The sequence below is a fragment of the Giraffa tippelskirchi genome, chromosome Y (genome assembly GCF_054371585.1).
Source record: "Giraffa tippelskirchi isolate mGirTip1 chromosome Y, T2T-mGirTip1v1.2.pri, whole genome shotgun sequence".
NCBI classification, from domain to species: Eukaryota; Metazoa; Chordata; class Mammalia; order Artiodactyla; family Giraffidae; genus Giraffa; species Giraffa tippelskirchi.
The window spans coordinates 24390347-24414610 of NC_137290.1; the positions used below are offsets into that span (position 1 = coordinate 24390347).

At 38.5% G+C, this 24264-nt stretch overlaps 1 protein-coding gene across 1 annotated transcript; it reads right to left on the reverse strand.

Moving 5' to 3' along the window:
* Nucleotides 1-2548: 2548 nt before the first annotated feature.
* On the reverse strand, nt 2549-4435 carry LOC145537519 (heat shock transcription factor, Y-linked-like). The gene is made up of 2 exons (XM_081568209.1): nt 3788-4435; nt 2549-3354 (listed from the first exon to the last, which is right to left on the reverse strand). Exons 1-2 carry the CDS (start codon nt 4298-4300, stop codon nt 2623-2625), a joined length of 1245 nt encoding a protein of 414 aa, XP_081424335.1. The 5' UTR covers nt 4301-4435; the 3' UTR covers nt 2549-2622.
* Between the last annotated feature and the right edge of the window lie 19829 nt (nt 4436-24264).

Below are 24264 nucleotides of genomic sequence, written 5' to 3' on the forward strand. Positions count from 1 at the left end.
GCATTCCATGGGATCTTAAAATATTTTGCATGTAAGACTATTCTGTGATTTGCTAAAATGAAAATAATTTGTAGGGTAACAATACTGAAGTCATATTTACCTATTTCGGCCCTGCAGTTACACATTTGCTTGTTAAATTTTAAGCATCCAATTTTATCCTCTGACCTTCTCCCATCAAATTTCTACTTCTTGTCTCAATCTTCTGTGTTTAACTCACTTACATTTTTGTTCTAACTTTTACTATTTTAGGCACCAATTATAAAATAAATAAGTAAAGGAAAGAAAATTGAACTCTTGTACAATATTTCCCTAAGGTATTGAGCTATTTTCTCTGTCAACTTTTGAGAATTAAAGGTACTGATATGATAAAGCCATATGGGAACTGATCACCAAGCTAATGTATCATGTAACCAGGCTTCCCATGGTAGGGCAATTGAGGTATAGTTTAATAACATGTTTTCTGGAGGGAACAAAAACAGTAGTTTTGCCACATGATATAGTGACTGCCCTTATGCATGCCTTTCCCACTTACCACAGAGCACTAAGGGAGTTAATCCTGTTCTTTTTGAGAAGGACCTGCCACTCAAAACAGAACAGGAAAAAAGATAAAAGGGAGTGAGAAGGGATAATCAGTACACGGCAATGAAATAGAAGACATGATTGCTTTTAAGGTGCTATTTCTCAAAGCATGCAATTTGACTACATAGTAAAATGCCTGAAACCGAAAACCAGACCATTGGACTTTGGGCTTGAAATGATAACTAAGGACACCGATTTCAATAACTCTTACAATGGCTGCAAAATGCTTACCTCTCTAAAGCACAGTATTCTCAGCCAAATTCAATGAAAACTTTCAGTGAAAGAAAAAGAGTGTGCTGTGTGGACACCTCCCTTTTCTACACAAATATTCCACAGCTGTCACTGTCTAAAGGAACGTCCACAAAGTGCAGATTGCCAAGATCCCTAGGTAGTGTTCATGACAGTCTGCATAGTCCAAAGGCAGACACTCTGCTCGTTGTATTTCGTTGTGAACTATATGAAGGATCAGCCATTGATTTTGATCCCTCCTTACTCCATTACTTTTCTAGATGATTATCAGGAATGATTCCTTTTTTTTGTTTGTTTGTTTTTTCATAAGTATCTCTATAACTACTACTGAATTTTAGGGAACTGCGGCCTGAAACAACATGCTTAGTATGGGTTCTTATAGACTGTAAACTTCATAAGAGCAGCAATCATTTTATAATTTGAATTCCGACATTTCACATTCATGTAAATATATATATATATTTCTCAATGGAGAAAATATTCTCAGTAAGTAGGAAAGGCCAATTATGGTAATAGTGCAGGTTATAGGATGTTGTTGAGTAGTGTATATAGCATTGGATTGGTGATTACTTTTCATTATTGATAATTCAGTAAGTACTTACCAAATGTCATTTGCATGGTCTACGTTTTAGCTGATGTGAAAGATACATAAAGAAAAGAGGGTAGACGCAAAACACATTGAAGACCTGATACCTGTGCTCACCTTGGTAGGAGGGTGAACAGAGGTTCCTTCCATCCACAAGAAAGGGTTGAGGCAAAGTTGTAAGAAGGGGCTTAGCATGTCTGAAAGCAGTGTGTGTGTGATTGTAGCTCCAGAAGAACGGTGTAACAAAATGATAATGAAGCTACTATGGAAAACAAATATCTTGTCTTCAAAGAACTTAACCATCCTGAGGTGCTGTAATCACTACAGGAATTTATTTTGTCTCTGAGGGAACAGATAAACAAAATCTACATATGCATTAGAAAATATAGGGTGGAATCACCGTGGCGGGAAATAAAAGTATGCTTTAAGGACAGCAGAGCTAAAATGACCCTATACAATACCACTTGTAAAATCCTATCTTGTGCTGAGCATGTTCCAGTAACTGATCATGTCCTGTAATCTTTGGTATCACAGCGATGGTATAACAGTTATCCTAATTTTGGACATGCTACAATATCTATATTTTCAAGTATGAAATGAATTTCTATAATGAAGACAATCTCCTGTCTAATGTCTTAAGACTCTACTGCTGCTAAGTCGTTTCACCTGTGTCCAACTCTGTGCGACCCTATGGACAGCAACCCACCAGGAGCCTCATTCCACGGAATTCTCCAGGCAAGAATATTGGAGCGGGGCATCATTTCCTTCTTCATCTTAAGACTCTACCTGTACCTAAAAGAATATCATGTAACTGTGAATGCAATAAGGTACGTACTGTGTATGTGTACTTTTTTAAATTGTATTTGTATCTCTTCCTTCACCCGTACCATCCTCATTTAGACACCCATTCATTTCAGCAGGGATGATTTCCCAAATCACTTTACATCCATTAACTCTTTTCCCTTTGCTCTCATTTTCTTGTTTACAAACAATAGATTAGGTGCCATTTACCTAGGATGCCTAATGGATGTTTTCTTGAACTGAAGAGTTTATAAAAGAGTGCAGAAGAATAGCCAGACATTGAAATAAAGCCTTAATTTACTCTTCATTGTTTCAAAATAGAAAACAAAACTGTGCAGATGAATGTGTAACTTTATTGTTCAAATACAAGAATTGTAGGTATTTGTTGACATCTCCCAACATAAATTTTAATCTTCATTAGGTTCCATAAGCTGATACTTATTTGATAGGTCAGTTTTAATTAGCATGGTTTTCACATAAGGAATATCGTTGATGAATTGACTTGAAAGAGCGGAGGTGGATGTATAAGCGATCGTTGGCACTGGGGACCTTGAGTTGCCTCTCTGTTGCTGGTTAGGAAAAGGACTGTCATGGACTGACATATCGTTATACATATCTGGAAATGTAGAAGGTTCCACCATCAGTCCAAAAGAACTGCTCCGAAATGGAGATACGATGTGGTTCTGAGAAGTAGAGGTAGCGGTAGTAGCAAAGTCCTCAACGTGGCCATTTACTTGAGTGTAGGTGCTATGGGAGTGCCAATTAAAAATGCTCAACTGGTTTAAAACAGAAGGTTGATCTACCACATTCTGTTCTGTTTGTCTAACTGATATTGATGATGGAGAAGGTAAGTCACGTGGAGATAGGGAGCTTGTTTTAGGGACGATCTGGCTGGTATGTGTCTTTTTTGTGAAAGGCACACTTAAACTTGTAGAAGCTGAAAATGGACTCTCTCCACTAGTTTCACAATGAAAACCAGAGTTACAATCATCTATGTTGACCCTTGCTTTAACATGCTTCTTGTAATCTGGAACTAATGAAGATTTTGGAAACACATTGTTAATCCCGACTCTTCTTTTCATTCTTACTAAAAGTTGGGGAAAATCTCTTTTGAAATTTGGATTTTGGTAGACCTGTAACTAAAATCAAAGGATGCAATCATTTAGTTATTTTTTGTAAACCAAGGTACACCTGACAAGCAAAGCTGAACTATAAAAATGTATTCCTTTAATGATACAAATTAAATAGCATCAAATAAAACATCTCCATTAGTAGTTTTAACACCCTACGTGTTAGAAACAGGTATGCTCCTCAGCTAAAAAATATGTTGTATATATACAATAAATACCAGTTAAAGTAGCTTGAGGACAAGTATCCAGTTTCAAGTTGCTAGGAGAGTTTGTTAAATACCAAATATTTTACCCTCCAGCTGTTCTCAACTTCAAAAAATAAAATGTTTTCAACAATTTGCTATCTCAATTTTAAATTCAGTTTTAGCTACATATGTGAACATGCTTTCTAAGTCACATGAATTAATCTTACATATTGCCAATAAGTGGAAAATGTTAATACCTTGCTCAAAACTGAGACATTGTTTTCTTCTTCCAGAAAGTCAGGTAGTGAAGCAGATCTTTGAAAAGTTTGTCGCTTTTTACTAAACCCATAAAGGTTAAGCTGGCGAACTAAACTTTTCATACTATCAGTTTTAAATATTCTGAAAGGGACCTTTCTTTCCAAGACTTCTTTCTTGAAGAGTTCTTCATTGATCACTATAGAAGTGCCACTTTCGTCCCACCAAATAGATTCAAACTGATCACTTTCAACTAGAGTCCAGAGTTTTTGAGGAAAAGTGAGTGAAAGAAAATCATTCCACTCATTTGTTTCAGAGACAGAAAATGTGTAGCGTGGCCATTTTATCCCAAATTCCTCAGCCAAAGCCTGAAAAGCATATTCTTCAATCATAGATCTCAAAACTGAGTCCCCAGTAAGTGTGTAATCACACAAAGAAGAGCTAATGGAGGTTTCGGAACCAGTTGATTCATCTTTACGAGGCACATCTTGAATTTCTGAAGGAATATGTGCCATCTCAGAGAACTCTTTCTTCAGATACTTTCCTCATTTGTCTGATTTTACACAGTCCAACTTCAAATGCTGCTTGGCTGGCGTACAGAGATAAACTCTCTAGACCATTAGCATGGTTCTCAAAGTCAAAAAGCTGTGACATCACAAAGTCATTGGTCTCCTAGCAATTGAAGAGTAGCTCTGACATCATAAAGTCACTGGTCTTCTAGCAATTGAAGGGCAATGTTCAACCAGTGTTTACTTCTACATCAACTTAATATAAAGTCTGCTTACATAAATAGGATCCAAAAACATGAAACCTGCAAAATGTCATTCCTAAAGAATTTTTACGCAGAAAAGTCACATCAATAAATCTACTTGGTTCCTGAAATAAAAGTGATTGATCACCCTTCTATACATATTCTTAACATTCAGGACTGTTACCAACCCAAACATGGGTCTGCTCACTTCTGTGCAATAAAGTCAATCAACTGACTGTGGGTTTCAGTGAAAGCAAGTGTAGTGTTTATTGTATGACCTTCAACAGAAGTGTTTATATTAATGCAGAGTAAAACAGGAACTTAAATTAAGACTCATTTTACTCTTAATTATTTCAAAATAGAAATTGGCACTATGAAGATGAATATGTAACTTTATGCTTCAAATAAGAGAATTGTAGGAATTTATTAACATCTCCCAACATTAATTTTACACTTCAATATCCTCCATAATCTGACTCCTATTTGATAGATCAGTTGTCTTAGGACAGTTTTCAAATAATGAATATGGTTGATGAGTGGATCTTGAAAGAGAAACAGCAGATGTTTCAGGGACCTTGGCACTGGGAAAAATAAATTGCCTGACTGTTGTAGTTTAGGAAAAGGATGGTCATGGGTTGACATATTACCATACAAACCTGGAAAGGCAGAAGGCTCCACCCTCAGTCCAAACTGACTGTTCTGTAATGGAGATATGTTGCGGTACAGAGAAATAGAAGTAGACATAGCTGGAAAATTTTCACTGGAGCCATTTGATTTAGTGCAGCTGCTATGCGAAGTCCCATGACAAATGCTCAAACTAGATTGAGGGATGGGGAGGGAGATGGGAGGGTATTCCCAAAGGGAGGGGATATATGTGCCTCTATAATTGATTTATTTTGAATTCTAACAGAATACAGAAAAATTCTCTAAAGAAATTACTCTTCCATTAAAACAACAACAACAACAGCTAAATCAGCAGCAAATTGATGTATCACAATATGCTCCTGTGGTCTAACTGATATTTATGATGGAGAAGAGAAGTCATTTCAAGTTCGGACACTTGTATCAGCAGCTATCTGGATGCTAGAAGGCTTTCACATGAATGGCACACTTAAACGTGTTCAGGCTGAAAATACACTCTGTCCTCTAGTTTCAGGATGAAAGTCAGGGTTTTGATCATCCACATTACCCCTTGCTTTAACATGCTTCTTATAATCTCAGACTAACGAAGATACTGTACAGACATTTTTATTCCCAATAGCATCATATAACCCCCTGCATTAGTATTTTTAAAAACTTACATTACAGTAGAAATTATGCTCCTCAAGTAAAATATGTTACAAATCGCCAGTAAATACAACTTTAAATGGCTTCTGGACTTGTGTCTTGTTCCAAGTTTTTCTCTTTTTTTTTTGTCAAATGTAATTTAAAGCCTGTTTATTAAGCTGGCAAAACATTTGCCACACCAAAGACAGTAAATGAACTATTTGGTCAATCCAAGATTTGTTAACATGTTTCAGGCTGAACAATTTAGGTCCTCTTGCTCAAGGCTATGCCATTACCTTGTTCATCTTCTGCTATTCTTTCTATAATAAGAGCTCGATTTCAAATATCTGATGAGACCTTCAGCCCATAAAATTGCAACTATAAAGTGTTTAAAGATATTGTTCTATGAAAGCAGCTGCTATCCTTACATTGGATAAAAAATTTAAAACTTAAATTTCCAGTAACAAAGAAACATATCTGAACAATATTTCTAGTGGTCAACTGTTACATTTTGGATACAGCTACTATACTTTTAAATATATATATATTTCCCTTTATTGGGTAAAATAGATGCAAAATGCACAGTGCATAGGTCATAATCAGGCTATTCTAGACAGCCTAACAATGAAATTCAATGTTGTATACATCAGAATATCTTCTCAATACATCAGTAGGTAAAATTTTACTTCATCACTAAATTTTTGCTGCAAATATTAGAACAGAAAGCATGGGTGAACCAGACTTCTGTCCTTTCATACCATGGTGGTTCAGCTGCCTGCCCCCTCTCCACATCATATATTCTTGGTATTGTCATACTTTGCATTTGCCTGGTATCCATATTAGGGAAAAAAATAAAACAAACTAGATATCTTGAACAGGCTTAACACATTATGTTAATGTGAAAATATTTCAAAGATTGGGTATTTTATCAACATTTCACCCAGTTTTCACAGAATCATGGTACACACGGTTTCAGTAGGAAAATTAAAATCATCAGTATTATATGAAATGAGTAGCTATTGTGTTAGAAAACACACAGAGAGTAATTTCTTATCCTAAACATGGAGGGAAAACTTAGTTATGAGAAAACAATAATTGTCACCAATAATACGGAAACATTTGCTAAACAGTACATTTGAATAGTCAGTATTACAAAAAGTAAGATCATGGCGTCTGTTCCCACCAGTTCAAGGCAAATAAAATGGGAACATGCAGAAAAAAATGAGAGATTTCACTTCCTGTGGCTCTAAATTCATTGCAAATGGTGACGACAACCTTAAAATTACAAGACAGTTGCTTCTTGACAGAAAAGCTGTGACAAATTTAGAAGTTTTTTTTTTTTAAAAACTAAGACCTGATTGGCCAATAGAGTCACAACCACTGTCTTTCCAAAGACACGTACAGATGTGAGAACACCAAAGAATTGGTTATTTTGAACTACTCTGCTGTGGTGGCCTAGTGAGAGTTCCTTGGACTGCAGGAAGATCAATCCAGTGAATCTTCAGGTAATCAACACTGAAGATTCATTGGAAGGCCTGGTGCTGAAAATAAAGCTCCAAAGCTTGTTCATCTGAGGCAAGGAGCTGACTCATTAAAATAGATCCTAATCTTTAAAAAATGTTGAACGCAGGAGGAGCAGTAGGTAAGAGAGGATGAGACATTTGGATAGCATCAACGATTCATAGGACATGATCTCAGGGAGTCTATGGGAGATGGTGAGGGACAGAGAAGCCTGATGTGCTACAGTCCAAGGGGATACAAAGAGTCAAACATGACTTAGTGGTTGAAGAACAGCGACACTTGAGTTAATCAAATGGGTCTTGCAGGTTGAAGGTTGGTTCCAAAATATCAGAGGAATAGGAGACAAAGACCACTCTCTCCCCAACGAGTTCATCTAAGGATCAACTACACATGGAAGAACTTTCAGAAAACAAATTGTGAACACGGTTGACTGGCCCAAGATACCGAGAAAGTCAAACATGTCTTTTCAAAAGGAGGTAGACAAAATAAAAGAGACATAAAAAGAGACAAAGTATTTAGGGGCTGAGGCTGGTCTTGGAGAGGACGTTGTAAAAGAATAGTAAACCCTCTCAGATCAGTGACAGTGGAGAACTCTGGGATCACATAGAGCAACATAATCAAGGGAAAGAAAAACAAAAACACATGTCCTTAAGTGAAACTACCAGCAGAGAAGAAGCTCAGATGCTCCTGTCCACCATCATTGAGGTGGACCTGGGAGGGATATCTGGGCTGTATCATCTGCCCTATGGTAAAGACCCAGCTTTAATGCTCTGAGGACAATCTGACAGAGGTGAGGTGACGTAGCAACCGAAACCATTGGAATACCAGAGACAAAATGCAAAAAAGGGCCATTCTTGAGAGAAGTCTCTAAGACCACATAGCGAAAACTGACACACTCACAGCACAAAATTTTCCACCTTACAGATATCAAAGATGTGTAACCTAGCTAACATTTATGGCCATTTCCTCCACGGAGGCAGAGAGGAATGCTCAGATCAGTGAGAACAGAAGGCAAGATGGTGCTGTTATATCATCCTCCGAGACAAACATCTCCCTCCAAGATCTGAGCAGGCTGCCAGTTGCTAATCATGTCTTCATGAGTTCATGTACAGTTCACATAGGACAGAAGGGTCAGAGCCTGAGTTCAGCACCCGTCCAGAGACACATGCACTCTTGCAATTTGTTCTTATGGCAAAGCCAATAATAAAGAAAAGTTACATGTCTCTAAATCAGTTTAGTTCACCTCAGTCACTCAGTCGTGTCTGACATTTGCAACTTCATGAATCACAGCACGCCAGGCCTTCCTGTCCAATACCAACTTCTGGAGCTTATCCAAACTCATGTCCTTCTAGTCAGTGATACCATCCAGCCACCTCATCCTCTGTCGTCCTCTTCTTCTCATGCCCCAATCCTTCCCAGAATCAGGGTCTTTTCCAGTGAGTCAACTCTTCGCATGAGGTCACCAAACTATTGGGGATTCAGCTTCAACATCAGTCCTTCCAAAGAATATCCAGGACGGATCTCCTTTAGGATGGACTGGTTGAACCTTCTTGCAGACCAAGGGACTCGCAAGAGTCTTCTCCAACACCACAGCTCAAAAGCATCAATTCTTCAGCGCTCAGGCTTCTTCACTGTCCAACTCTCACATCCATACGTCATGTAAAAACCATAGCTTTGGCTAGACAGACCTTTGTTGGCAAAGTAATGTCTCTGCTTTTCAGTATGCTATCTAGTGTGGTTACAACCTTCCTTCCAAGAAGTAAGTGTCTTCTAATTTCATGGCTGGATTCACCATCAGCAGTGATTTCGGAGCCCCCCAAAAATAAAGTCTGACACTGTTTGCACGGTTTCTCCATATATTTCCCGTGAAGTGATAGGACCAGGTATCATGATCTTAGTTTTCTGATTGTTGAGTTTTAAGTCAACTTTTTCACTCTCCTCTTTCACTTCCGTCAGGAAGCTCTTGAGTTCTTCTTTGCTTTCTTCCATAAGAAAAGTTGGATGTCTCTAAATCAGTTCAGTTAAGCTCAGTCCCTCAGTAGTGTCTGACTTTTGCAACCATATGAATTGCAGCACGCCAGGCTTTCCTGTCCATCACCAACTTCTGGAGCTTATCCAAACTCATGTCCTTCGAGTCAGTGATACCATTCAGCCATCGCATCCTCTGTCTTCCACTTCTCCTCCTTCCCCCAATCCTTCCCAGCATCAGGGTCTTTTCCAATGAGTCAAATCTTCGCATGAGGTCACCAAACTATTGGAGAATCAGCTTCAACATCAGTTCTTCCAATGAACACCCAGGACTGATGGCCTTTAGGATGGACTGGTTGGACCTTCTTGCAGTCCAAGGGACTCCACAGTTCAAAGGCATCAATTCTTCAGTGCTCAACATTCTTCCACCGTCCAAATCTCACATTCACACATGACTACTGGAAAAACCATAGCCCAGACTAGACGGACCTTGTTGGCAAAACGATGTCTCTGCCTTTTAGTATGATATCTTGATTGCTCATAACTTTCCTTCCAAGGAGTAAGGGTCTTTTAATTACATGGCTGCTAAATAGCCTGGAGTTAAAACTCCCCTTAATGTCCTCTAAACCATTCAATGAAAAACAAAGAACTGTCTCACCTGAAAAAAACATGGACATTAAGGCTGTTACACCCAGCTCCAAGTCGTTCTAGCTTCTGGCCGATCTCCAAAATTCCTGGCCCCAGCCATTTAAGAGATATCTACTCAAAACAACCTTGGAGAAGAACAGGCCCCCTTAAGACAGTAGCTTTCCACATATATGTCTGTATATACTTACTCTTTTCTTGGGTTAGTGCAGCAGCTCATTTATCTGACTGCTGCCCCTTTTTGCCTCATTAAAGGTGATCTGTTCCTATAAAGTGCCAGTCTCATTATTTTGCTGAACCTCACCTTCTCTAACTCCCTTACCCTAAAAACAAACTGATTGGCTGGAACACGACAGATACTTAAGATGCATGGACTACCTTGGACAGTGCCTTGCCTGCCACCCAATTGCCTGAGAAACTTGGACCTGGGAGGGAAACAAAGCACATCGTCGATTGTGGTCAGTGCCCTTGCACACCACCCGAGAACTTGAGTGGCTTAGACTTGGGAAATGTGTGAATCAGAGGGCCCACTTTGGACAGTGACCTCGCAGATCACCCGGGAACCCGAGCAAGGTGAACTGAGAAAGTATATGTCACATTTGTCAGTGGCAAGCCCACCTTGGTGGCCAAAGCACCTTAACCACCCCACATATCCCAGTCGTATTTGTTCTCAGTGACCCCCCGCCCCCTCACCAGCACCACCACTGCACCGCTGAGCAAGTGAGGTCGAATAATGGCCTTCTGTCCCCTCGTGTCATGGTGCAAACTACTGCTGCTGCTTCTGCTAAGTCGCTTCAGTGGTGTCCGACTCTGTGTGACCCCATAAATGGCAGCCCACCAGGTTACCCGGTCTCTGGGTTTCTCCAGGCAAGAACAGGGGAGTGGGTTGCCATTACCTTCTCCAGGTGCAAACTAGTCATAAGTAAATTAGTCATGAAAGAGAGCTGCAAACTGAGGAAGTAAGAACAATCAAAGAAGGGCAAAGTAGCCCAGAAGTGACAGGTGCAACAAATTGAAACACTGACGTTAGTGCAGAAACTGTGTAATCTAGGGACAACAATAGCTTTTGACAACAAGTAAAAGCAGGATAAAGAGACTATCTGACACTGATCTGACACCACAAAGCTCAGAGCAACTTTAGAGAAATTGTTAGACTATTCTTTATTATTTTCATGTTTGTTGTTGTTGTTCTTTATCATTCCCTTTACTTTCGTTTCTATATACCGCGTTATATTTTGAGAATGACTTTGGCTTCCATCTTTTTTCCAGTATTTATAGTAGTTTAAATTCTATTCTAGTTTCTTAATCTTTGCTTTTTGATTTTTTTTTTTAAATCAATGATTATAACTTTAGGAATTCGATCTTTACAATTGATTTCCATTTACGGATTTAATTCCTGAGTTGATCGTACTCTTCCCTTTTTACTCTCCCTTTTCTCCTCTTAGAAGTTTCTATCTCCCTCCTCACCTTGTTCTGCTCTGTATAACTCTATGAATCCCTTTGACTGTTTTTGGCTATGGAGAACTGCTTCACCATCAACCTTGGGTTTTATCTTCTGTTCTGTGGATACAGAATTCTTGTTGCTACTGTAACTCGGGGACCAAAACCCAGAGGCCACGAGGTCAATTCCAGATATTTAGATCATTTTGGAACCCCTGACATCAGTGAACATTAAAAGAGGAGTGCATCCAAAAGTTCCCATGCCTACATGGAAATCAAGCCCCAAGCTGAAGCCAGCAATTTCAGTGCACGACAACCCACAGGTATTCTTCAGCAAAGCCCAAACACAAAAATAAATATTACAAAAGGTGCTACATGAAGCCATATCAAAGTCACAGACACCACAAAGCACATTATAGGACAACTCATTGCACTTCATAGAGCAGTGATCATGCTCCACCTGACAGACCACAGGCACAAGATCCCCCAAGCATTAAAGCTTGACAACTTACAGGTCCAATCCCACCCAGAAAGATCAGCTTCCACAGCAAAGTGGAGCCATAGCCCTGTAGCCTGCAGAAAGGGGACCCAAACCACAGGATCTAAACAAAATGAAATGGGAGAGAAATATGCAGCCGGTGAAGGTACATGATAAAAACTCACCAAAATAAGCAAAAGAAGAGGAGATAGAAAGTCTTCCTGAAAAAGAACTCAGAACAATGATAGTAAAGATGACCAAAAGCTTGAAAGCTAAGTGGAGTCACGAGTAAATAGAACTGGAGGCCCACACTGAGGAGAAATGAACACATTTACCATGGATCTATAAGGAATAAAGAAAAGTCAAGCAGTAATGGTCAGTGCAATAATGGAGATTAACAACATCCTGGAAGGAACCAACAGTAGAATAACTGAGACGGAGAAAGAACTATTAAGCTGGAGGTAGAAAAGAAGAACCTCCATTAAATGTGGAAGGAAGTAACTCCCTCAGTCCCAACACACCAGAGAGTCCCACATAGGATGAGCCCAAACTGAAACACCCCGCCACAAATATTTTATTCAAACTCAGAAAATTTAAGCACACACACACACACACACAAATAAAAGCAAACATCAAGTACAAAGAGAAGAAAGACATAAATATCATACAGTTGGATCCCCATAAGGATAGCTGCTGATCTTTCAGGAGAAATTCTTTTGGCCAATAGAGGATGGTAACACATTCTCAAAATGAAACAAGCACGCACTCTTGCTCCTTTCACATGCTAGCTAGGTAATAGTCAAAATTCGTAGGCAGTACATAAACCAAGAAATCCCACATGTGAAAGCTAAATTTGGAAACAATAGATGAGCCAGAGAACCATTTGGGAACATTCATTGGCTCCTAGAGGAAACAACGGGATTTCAGAAAAGCATTTACTTCTGCTTCAGTGTTCCACCAAAGACATTGGCTGAGTGTGTCACACACAGTACTGAGTACTATCACAGCAAACTCTGGACAGTTTCAAAGAGACAGAAGTCACAGACAATCTTACCTCTTACCTGAGAAACGTGTACTCAGGTCAAGATGGAAGAACTGGAAAAAGACATGGAACAATTGACCAGTTTAAAACTGGGAAAAGATAGTGACAGAACTGCTGATAATCACTCTGCTTATGTGAAATATATGCAGACTATACTATTGAAAATGCCGGGCTGGATGAATAATTAGCTGGAATCAAGGTTTCTGTGACAAGCTTTAACAACCTTACATAGTCTGATGGGAACTCTGTAGGAAAAGAAAGTGAAGAGGAACTAAAGAGTGTCTTGAGGATGAATGAGGAAAGTGAAAAATTTTGCTGAAAACTCAACATTCAAAAAGCCAAACACCAGGGAATCTGGTCCCATCACTACTTGGCAAATAGAAGAGAAAAACGTGGAATCAGTGACAGACTTAATTTTCCTGGGCTCCAAAAATCACAGTGAATGGAGACTGCAGTCATCAAATTAATAGATACTTACTTGCTTCATGGAGGAAAAGCAATGACAAACCTAGACTTTTTTTGTTGTTTAAAAAAAAGAGACATCAGCTTATTAACTAAGGCCCCCTTAGTCACAAACGCCCGTGGTTTATCGAGTAGTCATGCATAGATTGTGAGAATTGGAACATAAAGAAGCCTCAGAGCTGAATAACTGATGCCATCGAACTGTGATGCTGGATAAAACTCTTAGGGCTTCCATGGACTGCAAGGAGATCAAATCAATCAATCCTCAATGTAATCAACCCTGAATATACTTTTGAATCACTAATGCTGAAGCTGAAACTCCAGGATTTTCCAAATCTGACGCAAAGAACCAACTCTGGAAAACACCATGATGCTTGGAAAGACTGAGGACAGGAGGAGAATGGAGTGACAGAGGATGAGATGGTTGGATGGCTTCACTAAGTCCATGTACATGTGTTTGAACAAACTATGGGAGACCGTGAAAGAGAGGGTTGCCTGTAGTGTTTCAGTCCAGGGAGTCACAAAAGAGTTGGACATGACTGAATGAATGAACAATAGCAATCAAAATATCTAGAGTTAATCTTTACAATCACTCTAAAATCTATTTAGTAAAAGAAATACAAACAACGAAAACAACAGAACACATTAAGGTGGTATACTAGAAGACAGGACAATGTTTTTGTTTGTTTGTTTGATTGTTTTGTAATATGGCAACAATAGACTGTCAAAGAGACAACTCTTACAATTGAATAGATTTTAAACATTATGTTGTAAACAAAATTTTATGCAAGCGATAAGTGATAGAGTGCAATAGTTACTATACTAACAGTAGACAAAACAGATTTTAAATTAAAAAAAATTATATGAAACAAATGACATTAAATATATTCAGTTCAGTCACACAGTCATATCTGATTCCTTGCCTCCCCATGGACTGCAGCACGCCAGACCTCCCTGTCCATCACCAACTCCCAGAGTTCACCCAAACCCATGTCCATTGAGTTGGTGATGCCATCCAACCATCTCATCCTCTGTGGACCCCTTCTCCTCCTGCCCTGAGAAGGGCAGAGGTACCTGATGTACTAGCATCAGGGTCTTTTCTAATGAGTCAGCTCTTTGCATCAGGTGGCCAAAGAATTGGCGTTTCAGCTTCAGAATCAGCCCTTCCAATGAATATTAAGGCCTGATCGGAAATCAATAAATATTAGTATGGGTATAAGATACTATAAATAGTAAAGGAGTAGAGAAAATTGAACAAAAAACAAAATTAGTAATAAGAATATTAGGTAAACTAAACAAACAAAAAGAGAAGATTTAGTTACTGAAATGAGAATGAATAGTATATCATTGCTTTTATTTATTTTAATTAGTTTATTTATCTGTTTTTAAGTTACAATATTGTATTGGTTTTGCCATACATTGACATGAATCCACCATGGGTGTATATGTGTTCACCTTCCAGAACCACGCTCCCACCTCTCTCCCTATCCCATCCCTTCGGGTCATCCTGGTGCACAAGTCCCGAACACCCAGTATCATACATCGAACCTGGACTGGTGATTCGTTTCACATATGATAATTTATATGCTTCCGTGGCATTCTCCCATATCATCCCACTCTCATCCCACTCTCAACCTCTCCCATAGACTCCATAAAACTGTTCTATACATCTGTGTCTCTTTTTCAGCCTCGCATACAGGGTTACCTTTACCAATTTACTAAATTTCATATATATGTGTTAGTATACTCTATTGGTATTTTTCTTTCTAGCTTACCTCACTCTGTATAATAGACTCCAGTTTCATCCACCTCATTAGAACTGATTTGAATGTTTTCCTTTTAATGGTTGAATGATATTTCATTGTGTATATGTACCACAGCTTCCTTATCCATTCGTTTGCTGATGGGCATCTAGGCTGTTTTCATGTACTGGCTAGTATAAACAGCACTGTGATGAATATTAGGGTACACGAGTCCCTTTCACTTCTGGTTTCCTTGGTGTGTATGCCCAGCAGTGGGATTGCTGGGTCATGTGGCAGTTCTTTTCCCAGTTTTTTGAGGAATCTCCACACTGTTCTCCATAGTGGCTGTACTAGTTTGCATTCCCAGCAACAGTGTAAGAGGGTTCCCTTTTCTCCACACCCTCTCCAGCATTTATTGCTTCTAGACTTTTGGATAGCAGCCATTCTGACGGGCGTGAAATGGTACCTCATTGTGCTTTTGATTTACATTTCTCTGATAACGAGTGATGTTGAGCATCTTTTCATGTGTTTGTTAGCCATCTGGATGTCTTCTTTGAAGAAATGTCTGTTTAGTTCTTTGGCCCACTTTTTGATCGGGTCGTTTATTTTCCTGGAATTGAGCTGCAGATGCTGCTTGTATATTTTTGAGATTAATTATTTGTCCATTGCTTAATTTGCTATTATTTTTCCCATTCTGAAGGCTGTCTTTTCACCTTGCTTATAGTTCCCTTTGCTGTGCAAAAGCTTTTAATTTTAATTAGATCCCATTTGTTTATTTTTCCTTTTATATCCAATATTCTGGAAGATGGATCATAGAGGATCCTGCTGTGGTTTATGTCGGAGAGTGCTTTGCCTATGTTTTCCTCTAGGAGTTTTATCGTTTCTGGTCTTATGTTTAGATATTTAATCCATTTTGAGTTTATTTTTGTGTATGGTGTTAGGAAGTGTTCTAGTTTCATTCTTTTACAAGTGGTTGACCAGTTTTCCCAGCACCACCTGCTAAAGAGATTGTCTTTTCTCCATTGTATATTCTTGCCTCCTTTGTTGAAGATAAGGTGTCGATGCTGCTGCTGCTGCTAAGCCGCTTCGGTCGTGTCCAACTCTGTGCGACCTCATAGGCGGCAGCCCACCAGGCTCTGCTGTCCCTGGGATTCTGCAGGCAAGAATACTGGAGTAGGTTGCCATTTCTTTCTCCAGTGCATGAAAGCGAATAGTGAAAGTGAATTCGCTCAGTCGTGTCTGACTCTTGGCGACCCCATGGGCTGCCGCCTACCAGGCTCCTCCATCAATTGGGTTTCCCAGGCAAGAGTACTGGAGTGGGATGCCATTGCCTTCTCCAAGGTGCCCATGGGTGCGTGGATTTATCTCTGGGCTCTCTATTTTGTTCCATTTATCTGTATTTCTGTCTTTGTGCCAGTACCATACTGTCTTGATGACTGTGACTTTGTAGCAGAGCCTGAACTCAGGCAGGTTGATTCCTCCAGTCCCATTCTTCTTTCTCAAGATTGCTTTGGCGTCCGAGGTTTTTTGTAGTTCCATACATATTATGATATTTGTTCTAGTTCTCTGAAAAAATACCGTTGCTAGCTTGATAGGGATTGCATTGAATCTATACATTACTTTGGGGAGTGTATTCATTTTCACTATATTGATTCTTCCGATCTATGAACACGGTATATTTCTCCATCTATTTCTGTCTGCTTTGATTTCTTTCACCAGTGTTTTATAGTTTTCTATATATAGGTCTTTCGTTTCTTTAAGTAGATATAGTCCTAAGTATTTTATTGTGTTCATTGTGATGGTGAAGGGAATTGTTTCCTTAATTTCTCTTTCTGTTTTCTCGTTGTTAGTGTATCAGAATGCAAGGGATTTATATGTGTTAATTTTATATCGTGAAACTTTACTATATTCATTGATTAGCTCTAGTAATTTTCTGGTGGAGCCTTTAGGGTTTTCTATGTCGAGAATCATGTGATCTGCAAATAGTGAGATATTTCCATCTTCTTTTCCAACCTGGATTCCTTTAATTTCTTTTTCTGCTCCGATTGCTGTGGCCAAAACTTCCAAAACTATGTTGAATAGGAGTGGGGAGAGTGGGCACCCTTGTCTTGTTCCTAACTTTACGGGAAATGCTTTCAGTTTTTCACCATTTATGATAATGTTTGCTGTGGGTTTGTCATATACAGCTTTTATTATGTGGAAGTACGTTCCTTCTATTTCTGCTAATTGGAGGGTTTTTATCATAAATGGATGTTGAATTTTGTCAAAGGTTTTCTATGCATCTATTGAAATAATCATATGGTTTTTATTTTTCAATTTGTTCATGTGGTGTATTACCTTGATTGATTTGCAGAGATTCAAGAATCCTTGCATCCCTGGGATAAAGCCCATTTGGTCTTGATGCATGATGCTTTTAATATGTTGTTGGATTGTGTTTTCTAGGGTTTAGTTAAGGATTTTTGCATCTATGTTCATCATTGATACTGGCCTGTAGTTTTCTTTTTTTGTGGCATCTTTGTCAGGTTTTGGCATTAGGGTGATGTTGGCCTCCTAGAATAAGTTTGGAAGTTTATTTTCGTCTGCAATTTTCTGGAAGAGTTTGAGTAAGATAGGTGTTAGCTCTTCTCTAAATTTTTGGTAGAATTCAGCTGCTTTTAAACATATTAAATAAAGAGGAATTTTTGGTATTTAAAAAATGTATTTCTGTCAACAATAGTCTCAAGTTATGTGAAGCAGTCAAATAGCTAGAATAACAGAACGGCTAAAACAATTTTGGAAACTGGAAAAAACGAATAGATTCATAAAAAAAACTTGAATTGCTTAATGCATTGCTCATAAATAAGTGCATAGAACCGATTTTTTTTTTTATGCTGTACTATATATAGTGCTATTTGTGCTGAGTATCTCATTGGCAATATATTAAAGACACAGGTATACTATATATATATTAGTAACACCTTAAAGTGTATTAAGTCACTACACTCCTGTCTGACACTCTTCATCACACAATTGTTGCCCACGTTTATTTTCGATCCATGGGATTCTAAAGGAGAAGAAATAAAATGTGCTGCAATGCCTAGTTCCAGGAGATCTTCCCGACCCATGGATCAAAACAACATCTCTGTGACACATTATATGTGTGTGTGTGTGTGTGTGTGTACACACACACACAAATATATAATGTGCATATATATATATATATGTTTAGATATATACACACATACAAATATATATATGTATATATATATATATATATATATATATATATATATATATATATATAAGAGAGAGAGAGATTTTGCCAAGCCTGTGACGGTGTGTATCACAATAATCTGTTAAAATTGAAAGAGATGGGAATACAATATCACCTGACCTGCTTCTTCAGCAACATTTATACAGATCAGGAAGCAACAGTTAGAATGGAACATGGAACAACAGACTGGTTCCAAATAGGCAAAGGAGTACATGAAGGCTGCATTCTGTCACCCTGCTTATTTAACTTATATGCACAATACATCTTGAGAAACACTGGGCTGGAAAAAGCACAAGCTGGAAACAAGATTCCTGGGAGAAATACCAATAACCTCAGATACAAAAATCACACCACTCTTATGGCAGAACATGACTTCAGGTCAGTTCAGTCTCTCTGTCATATCCATCACTTTCGACCCCATGAACCGCATCATGCCAGGCTTCCCTGTCCATCACCAACTCCCAGAGTCCACTCAAGCCCATGGCTAGTGGATCAATGATGCCATCCAGCCATCTCAACTTCTGTCATCCCTTTCTCCTCCTTTCCATAATCTTTGCAGGCACCATGATCTTTTCCAGTGAGTCAGCTCTTCTCATCAGGTGGCCGAAATATTGGAGTTTCAGCTACAACATCAGTCCTTCCAATGAAGCTGAAGGACTGATCTCCTTTAGGATGGATCTCCTTGCAGTTCAAAGGACTTTCATCAGTCCTCTCCAACACCACAGTTCAAAAGCATTAATTCGTTGGCACTCAGCTTTCTTTATAGTCCAACTTTCACATCCATACATGACCATTGCAAATAGCATAGTGTTGACAATACAGACCTTTTTGGTAAAGTAATATCTCTGTTTTTTAATATGCTGTCTAGGTTGGTCATAACTTTCCTTCCAAGGAGTGAACATCTTTGAATTTCATGGCTGCAATCACCATCTGCAGTGATTTTGGAGCCCAGAAAAATAAAGTCAGCCACTGTTTCCACTCTTTCCTCATCTATCTGTCATGAAGCGATGGGAACAAATGCCATGATCTTAGTTCTCTGAATGCTGTGCTTTAAGCCAACATTGTCATTCTTCTTTCTCACATTCATCAAAAGTCTTTTTAGTTCTTCTTCAGTTTCAGCTATAAGAGTGTGCCATCTTCCTATCTGAGGTTATTGATATTTCTCCTGACAATCTTCATTCCAGCTTGTATTTCCTCCAGTCAGCATTGCTCATGATGTACTCTGCATATCAGTTAAATAAGCAGGGTGACAATATACAGCCTTGACGTACTTATTGTTTTTCCTATTTGGAACCAGTCTGTTGTTCCATATCCAGTTCTAACAGTGACTTCTTGACCTGCATACAGGTTTTTCAAGAGGCAGATCAGGTGATGTGGCATGCTCATCTCTTTCAGAATTTTCCACACTTTATTGTGATCAATACAGTCAAAGGGTTTGGCATAGTCAATAAAGCAGAAATTGATTTTTATTTTTATTTTTGGAACTCTCTTGCTTTTGCAATGATCCACAAAATGTTGGCAATTGGATCTCTGGTTCCTCTGCCTTTGTGAAAACCAGCATGAATATCTGGACTTTCACTGTTCACGTATTGCTGAAGCCAGGCTTGGATAATTTTTAAGTATTATTTTACTCCCGTGTGAGATGAGTGCGATTGGGGGTAGATTGAGCATTCTTTGGCACTGCCTTTCTTTGCGATTGGAATGAAAACTGACCTTTTCCAGTCCTGTGGCCACTGCTGAGGTTTCCATATTCGCTGGCATATTGAGTGCAGCACTTTCACAGCGTCATCTTTCAGGAATGGAAGTAGTTCAACTGGAATCCCATCACCTCCACTAGCTTTGTTCATGTTGATGATTCCTAAGGTTACTTTACTTCACATTCCAGGATGTCTGGCTCTAGGTGAGTCATCACACCATTGTGATTATCTGAGTCATGGAGATCTTTTTTGAATTATTCCTCTGAGTGTTATTGCCACCTCTTCTTAGTATCTTAATATCTCTCTGCAGAAAGTGAAGAGGAACTAAAAAGCCTCTTGATGAAAGCAAAAGTGGAGAGTGAAAAAGGATGTCTTAAAGTTTAACATTCAGAAAACTAAGATCATGGCATCTGGTCTCATCACTTCATGGGAAATGGATGAGGAATCAGTGACAGGCTTTATCCTTTTGGGCTCCAAAATCACTGAAGATGGTGATTGAAGCCATGGCCTTAAAATATGCTTACTCCTTGGGAGGAAAGTTTTGCCCATCCTAGATAGCGTATTAAAAAGCAGAGACATTGCTTTGCCAAGAAAGGTCCATCCAATCACGGTTATGGTTTTCCAGTAGTCATGTATGGATATGAGAGTTGAAATGTGAAGATAGCTGGGCATCGAAGAATTGATGTTTTTGAACTGTTGTGTTGGAGAAGACTCTTGAGATTCTCTTGGACTGCAAGGAGATCCAACCAGTTCATCCGTAAAAAGATCAGCCCTGCGTGTTCATTGGAAGGGCTGATGTTAAAGCTGAAACTCCAATACTTGGGCACTTCATGTAAAGATTTGAGCCATTGCAAAAGACCCTGATGCTGGGAAGGATTGGGGACGTGAGGAGAAGGCGAAAACAGATGACGAGATGGCTATATGGCATTACCAACTCAATGGATATGAGTTTGGATAAGCTCTGGGTGTTGGCGACGGACAGGGAGGCCTGGCGTGCTGTGATTTGTGGTGTCACAAAAAGTTGGACACGACTGAGACACTGAACTGAACTGATATACACACATACCTGCACATATACATGGCTATGTATATGTCGACAGTTTAGATATATAATTTTGCTGTCTATACATTATAGTATATATTTAGCAGGAGGTATGTAACTGTAGACATTTACTTTGCAGGATCTGATGATTTGCTAAATGTGCTTTAGCTTACATTCACCTCAGAGTAGTATCTAATTTCCGTTGTGACTTACACTTTAACACATTTGGTTTTTAGAAAAGTATTCTTTAATTTTCCACAGATTGATAAATTTGCAAACACGTATCCCATTTTTAACTTTTAGCTCCACTTCTTGATTTTCAGAGAACACACTGTCTATCATTTGAAATATTTAAAGATTTTTTATGGCTTAATGTAAAGCGTACTTACAAGAATATTCGAGAGAATGTTCAGATACTTATGAATATGTGTGTGTGTGTGTATGTGTGTGTGTATACATATATGTGTGTGCATGTGTATACACACAATGTATATATACAATATATATGTATATATAGGTATATGACTTGAAAACCTAACATCCCCCTCCTACTTACCCTTCCTTGATCTTGAAGTGTTTCAGATGATGCTCTTTAAATTTATATATTGCATTCAGTCTCCTCTCTCTTTGGGACTTGTAGTAAACCTGTGTTAAGTACGTTCACATTACCTTAGGTCCACTCTATGTCCTGTGGAGGGAGAAGCCAACAGTCACCTTTTTTGTTGTATTTTTTTTTTTTTAAGTATAAGAATCTCTCTACAGACAGTAACTTATTTCTCAGGTGGTAGGGAATAGAGCACACTGTGAATCAAGAATGTTGCCAGCCATATCAGTAAACAAAAGAGGCTGCGGGCATCAAGTTATAAGCCATTGTATCCATCTCTAAATGTAAAACACGAGGGCACCCTTGATGAAATCAGGTTGCCCACTGTCAAGTTCTTAGCTACTACAGCTGTCACCAGTGCCCGAAAAACTGACTTGAGACAGAAAGAATAGATACTAGCCCTAGTTAAGGTGCTTAACAAAGGAATTATTTCAAGGAACCCAGATTCTTGCATCTTCCCATAGGTAGAAAATATCTCAATCCATTCACTTGATGTGTCCTGATTTTATTTCATTAACCATAATATTTGGACCTTCTCCATACCTAATCATTGTACCAAAACTTCTGTAAAACCTGGCTCCTCCAATTCTTCAGAGCAGTCTTTTTGCATTACTTGAGAAGTTGCTCCACATGATTAAATCCTTCTTAGGATGAAAGTCCTGAGGAAGAAAACATAATTAGTCACTTTTAGGCTATGCATTATTCTCAGTCAGTAGCACACATGCTAGAATTGCAAAATAAGGGATTCTTGTGCAGCATTTCAGCTTTAGCCTATGTTTACTAATTCCTACGTAGCATTGTTCTGAAAGTCAAAAGTTTGCTACTATTTATTAAAACTTGTGGGAATTCATCTTTTCATAAATTGGTGACATCAATTTAAGAAAACCTATAGCCATACATGTTTACTTTAATTTTAAAAACATCTTCTTTACTTTTAGAAACAATGACAAAGGGGAAGTGAAGGGACACCTAAGTGTAGAGTCTGAATTTATTCTGAGTAACTTAGCTCTGCATTTTAAGTTTTTTTTTTCTTTGTCTATACATACTAAAGAAATCATGGTTATACATTTTTCTCGACACACACTGTGATGCTTTTCTTGTCACTTGCACAAGTTGGCCAAGGACTGAGTTTCTTGCTTCACTTGAAAAAAATGATTAAAATTTGGAGTATAATAAATATACAATGTTATGTTAGTTTCTGCTGCACAGTAAAATAAATCAGTTATTAGTGAATATAGCTGAGCCACCCTTTTGAACAGTCCTCCCATATCCCGCAGGAGTCTGCTCTCCTAGCCCACAATGCACTCCACTAAAGCACTTCATAGCACTAAGCAGGAACTCCTCACTAGCTATCTACTACATATTTGGTATTTTACATCTGTCAGTGCAATTTGTTCAATTCATTCCATTCTCTCCATCCCACTCTGTGTCCGCAAGTCTGTTTCCTATGACTGTATCTCTTTCTACTTCCAAATGGGGACTTCAGTTACTGGTTTATAGATTCCATTTATATGCATTAATATTCAATATTTGTCCTTCTGTTTTTGAATTATTTCACTGAATAATGGGCTCTAGATTCATCTGTAACTCTACAAATAAATCAATTTTGTTTCTTTTTATGGGTGAGTAATTTTTCATCCTACATATGTAACATAGCTTCTTTATCCATTCTTTCAATGGACACTAAGGTTGCTTTTCTTTATTGGCTACTATAAATGGTGTTGCAGTGGTTACTGGGGTACCTATGTCTATTTCAATTATCATTTCCTTTGAGTGTATATCAAATAGTGGGATTTTTGGGTTATATGGCAGTTTCATTCTTAATTATCTAAAGATCTTTCATAATATTTGGCATCCTGGCAGCATTCATTTACATTTATAACAATAGTGAAGGAGGGCAGGAGGATCCTCTATTCTCTACACCATCTTCTTCATATATTATTATACAATTATATACACACACAGAGAGATGCATACATATATATATACTTCTTTATTGGTTGCGACAAATGTCAGTTACTGCATATGGAATCTAGTTCCATGACCAGGGGTCAAATCTGGGACCCCTGCATTGTGATCATGGTGTCTTAGCCACTGGACTAGCAGAGAAGTCTCCTGTTGTAGATTTGCTTTTATCTATGGCCATTGGGAATGGTATGAGGTGATACTTCATTGTAGTTTTGATTTGTGTGCCTTTGCTAAGTTGAGGTAGTTTTTGCTGTGGTCAGTTCCAGGAGTTTCTATCACAAACACTTGTTAAATTCTGTCAAAGGTTTTTCAACATCTATTTAGGTGATCATATAGTTTTAATCCTTCAATATATATTGATATGCAGCTACTGAAGAATGTTTGCATATCTGGGATAAACCCCATTTAATGATGGTGTTCAATCCTTTTAGATTGATGGGGTGCTTTTTTGTGGCATTTTGTTAACGATGTATGATTCTGTTCCTCTATGTGATATTGGTCTCTAACTTTCTTTTTCTGTGTTATCTTGGTGTCGGTATCAGGGTGATGGTAACCTTGTAGGATGCGTTTGTGGGTTTCCCTTCTTCTCTAGAATTTTGG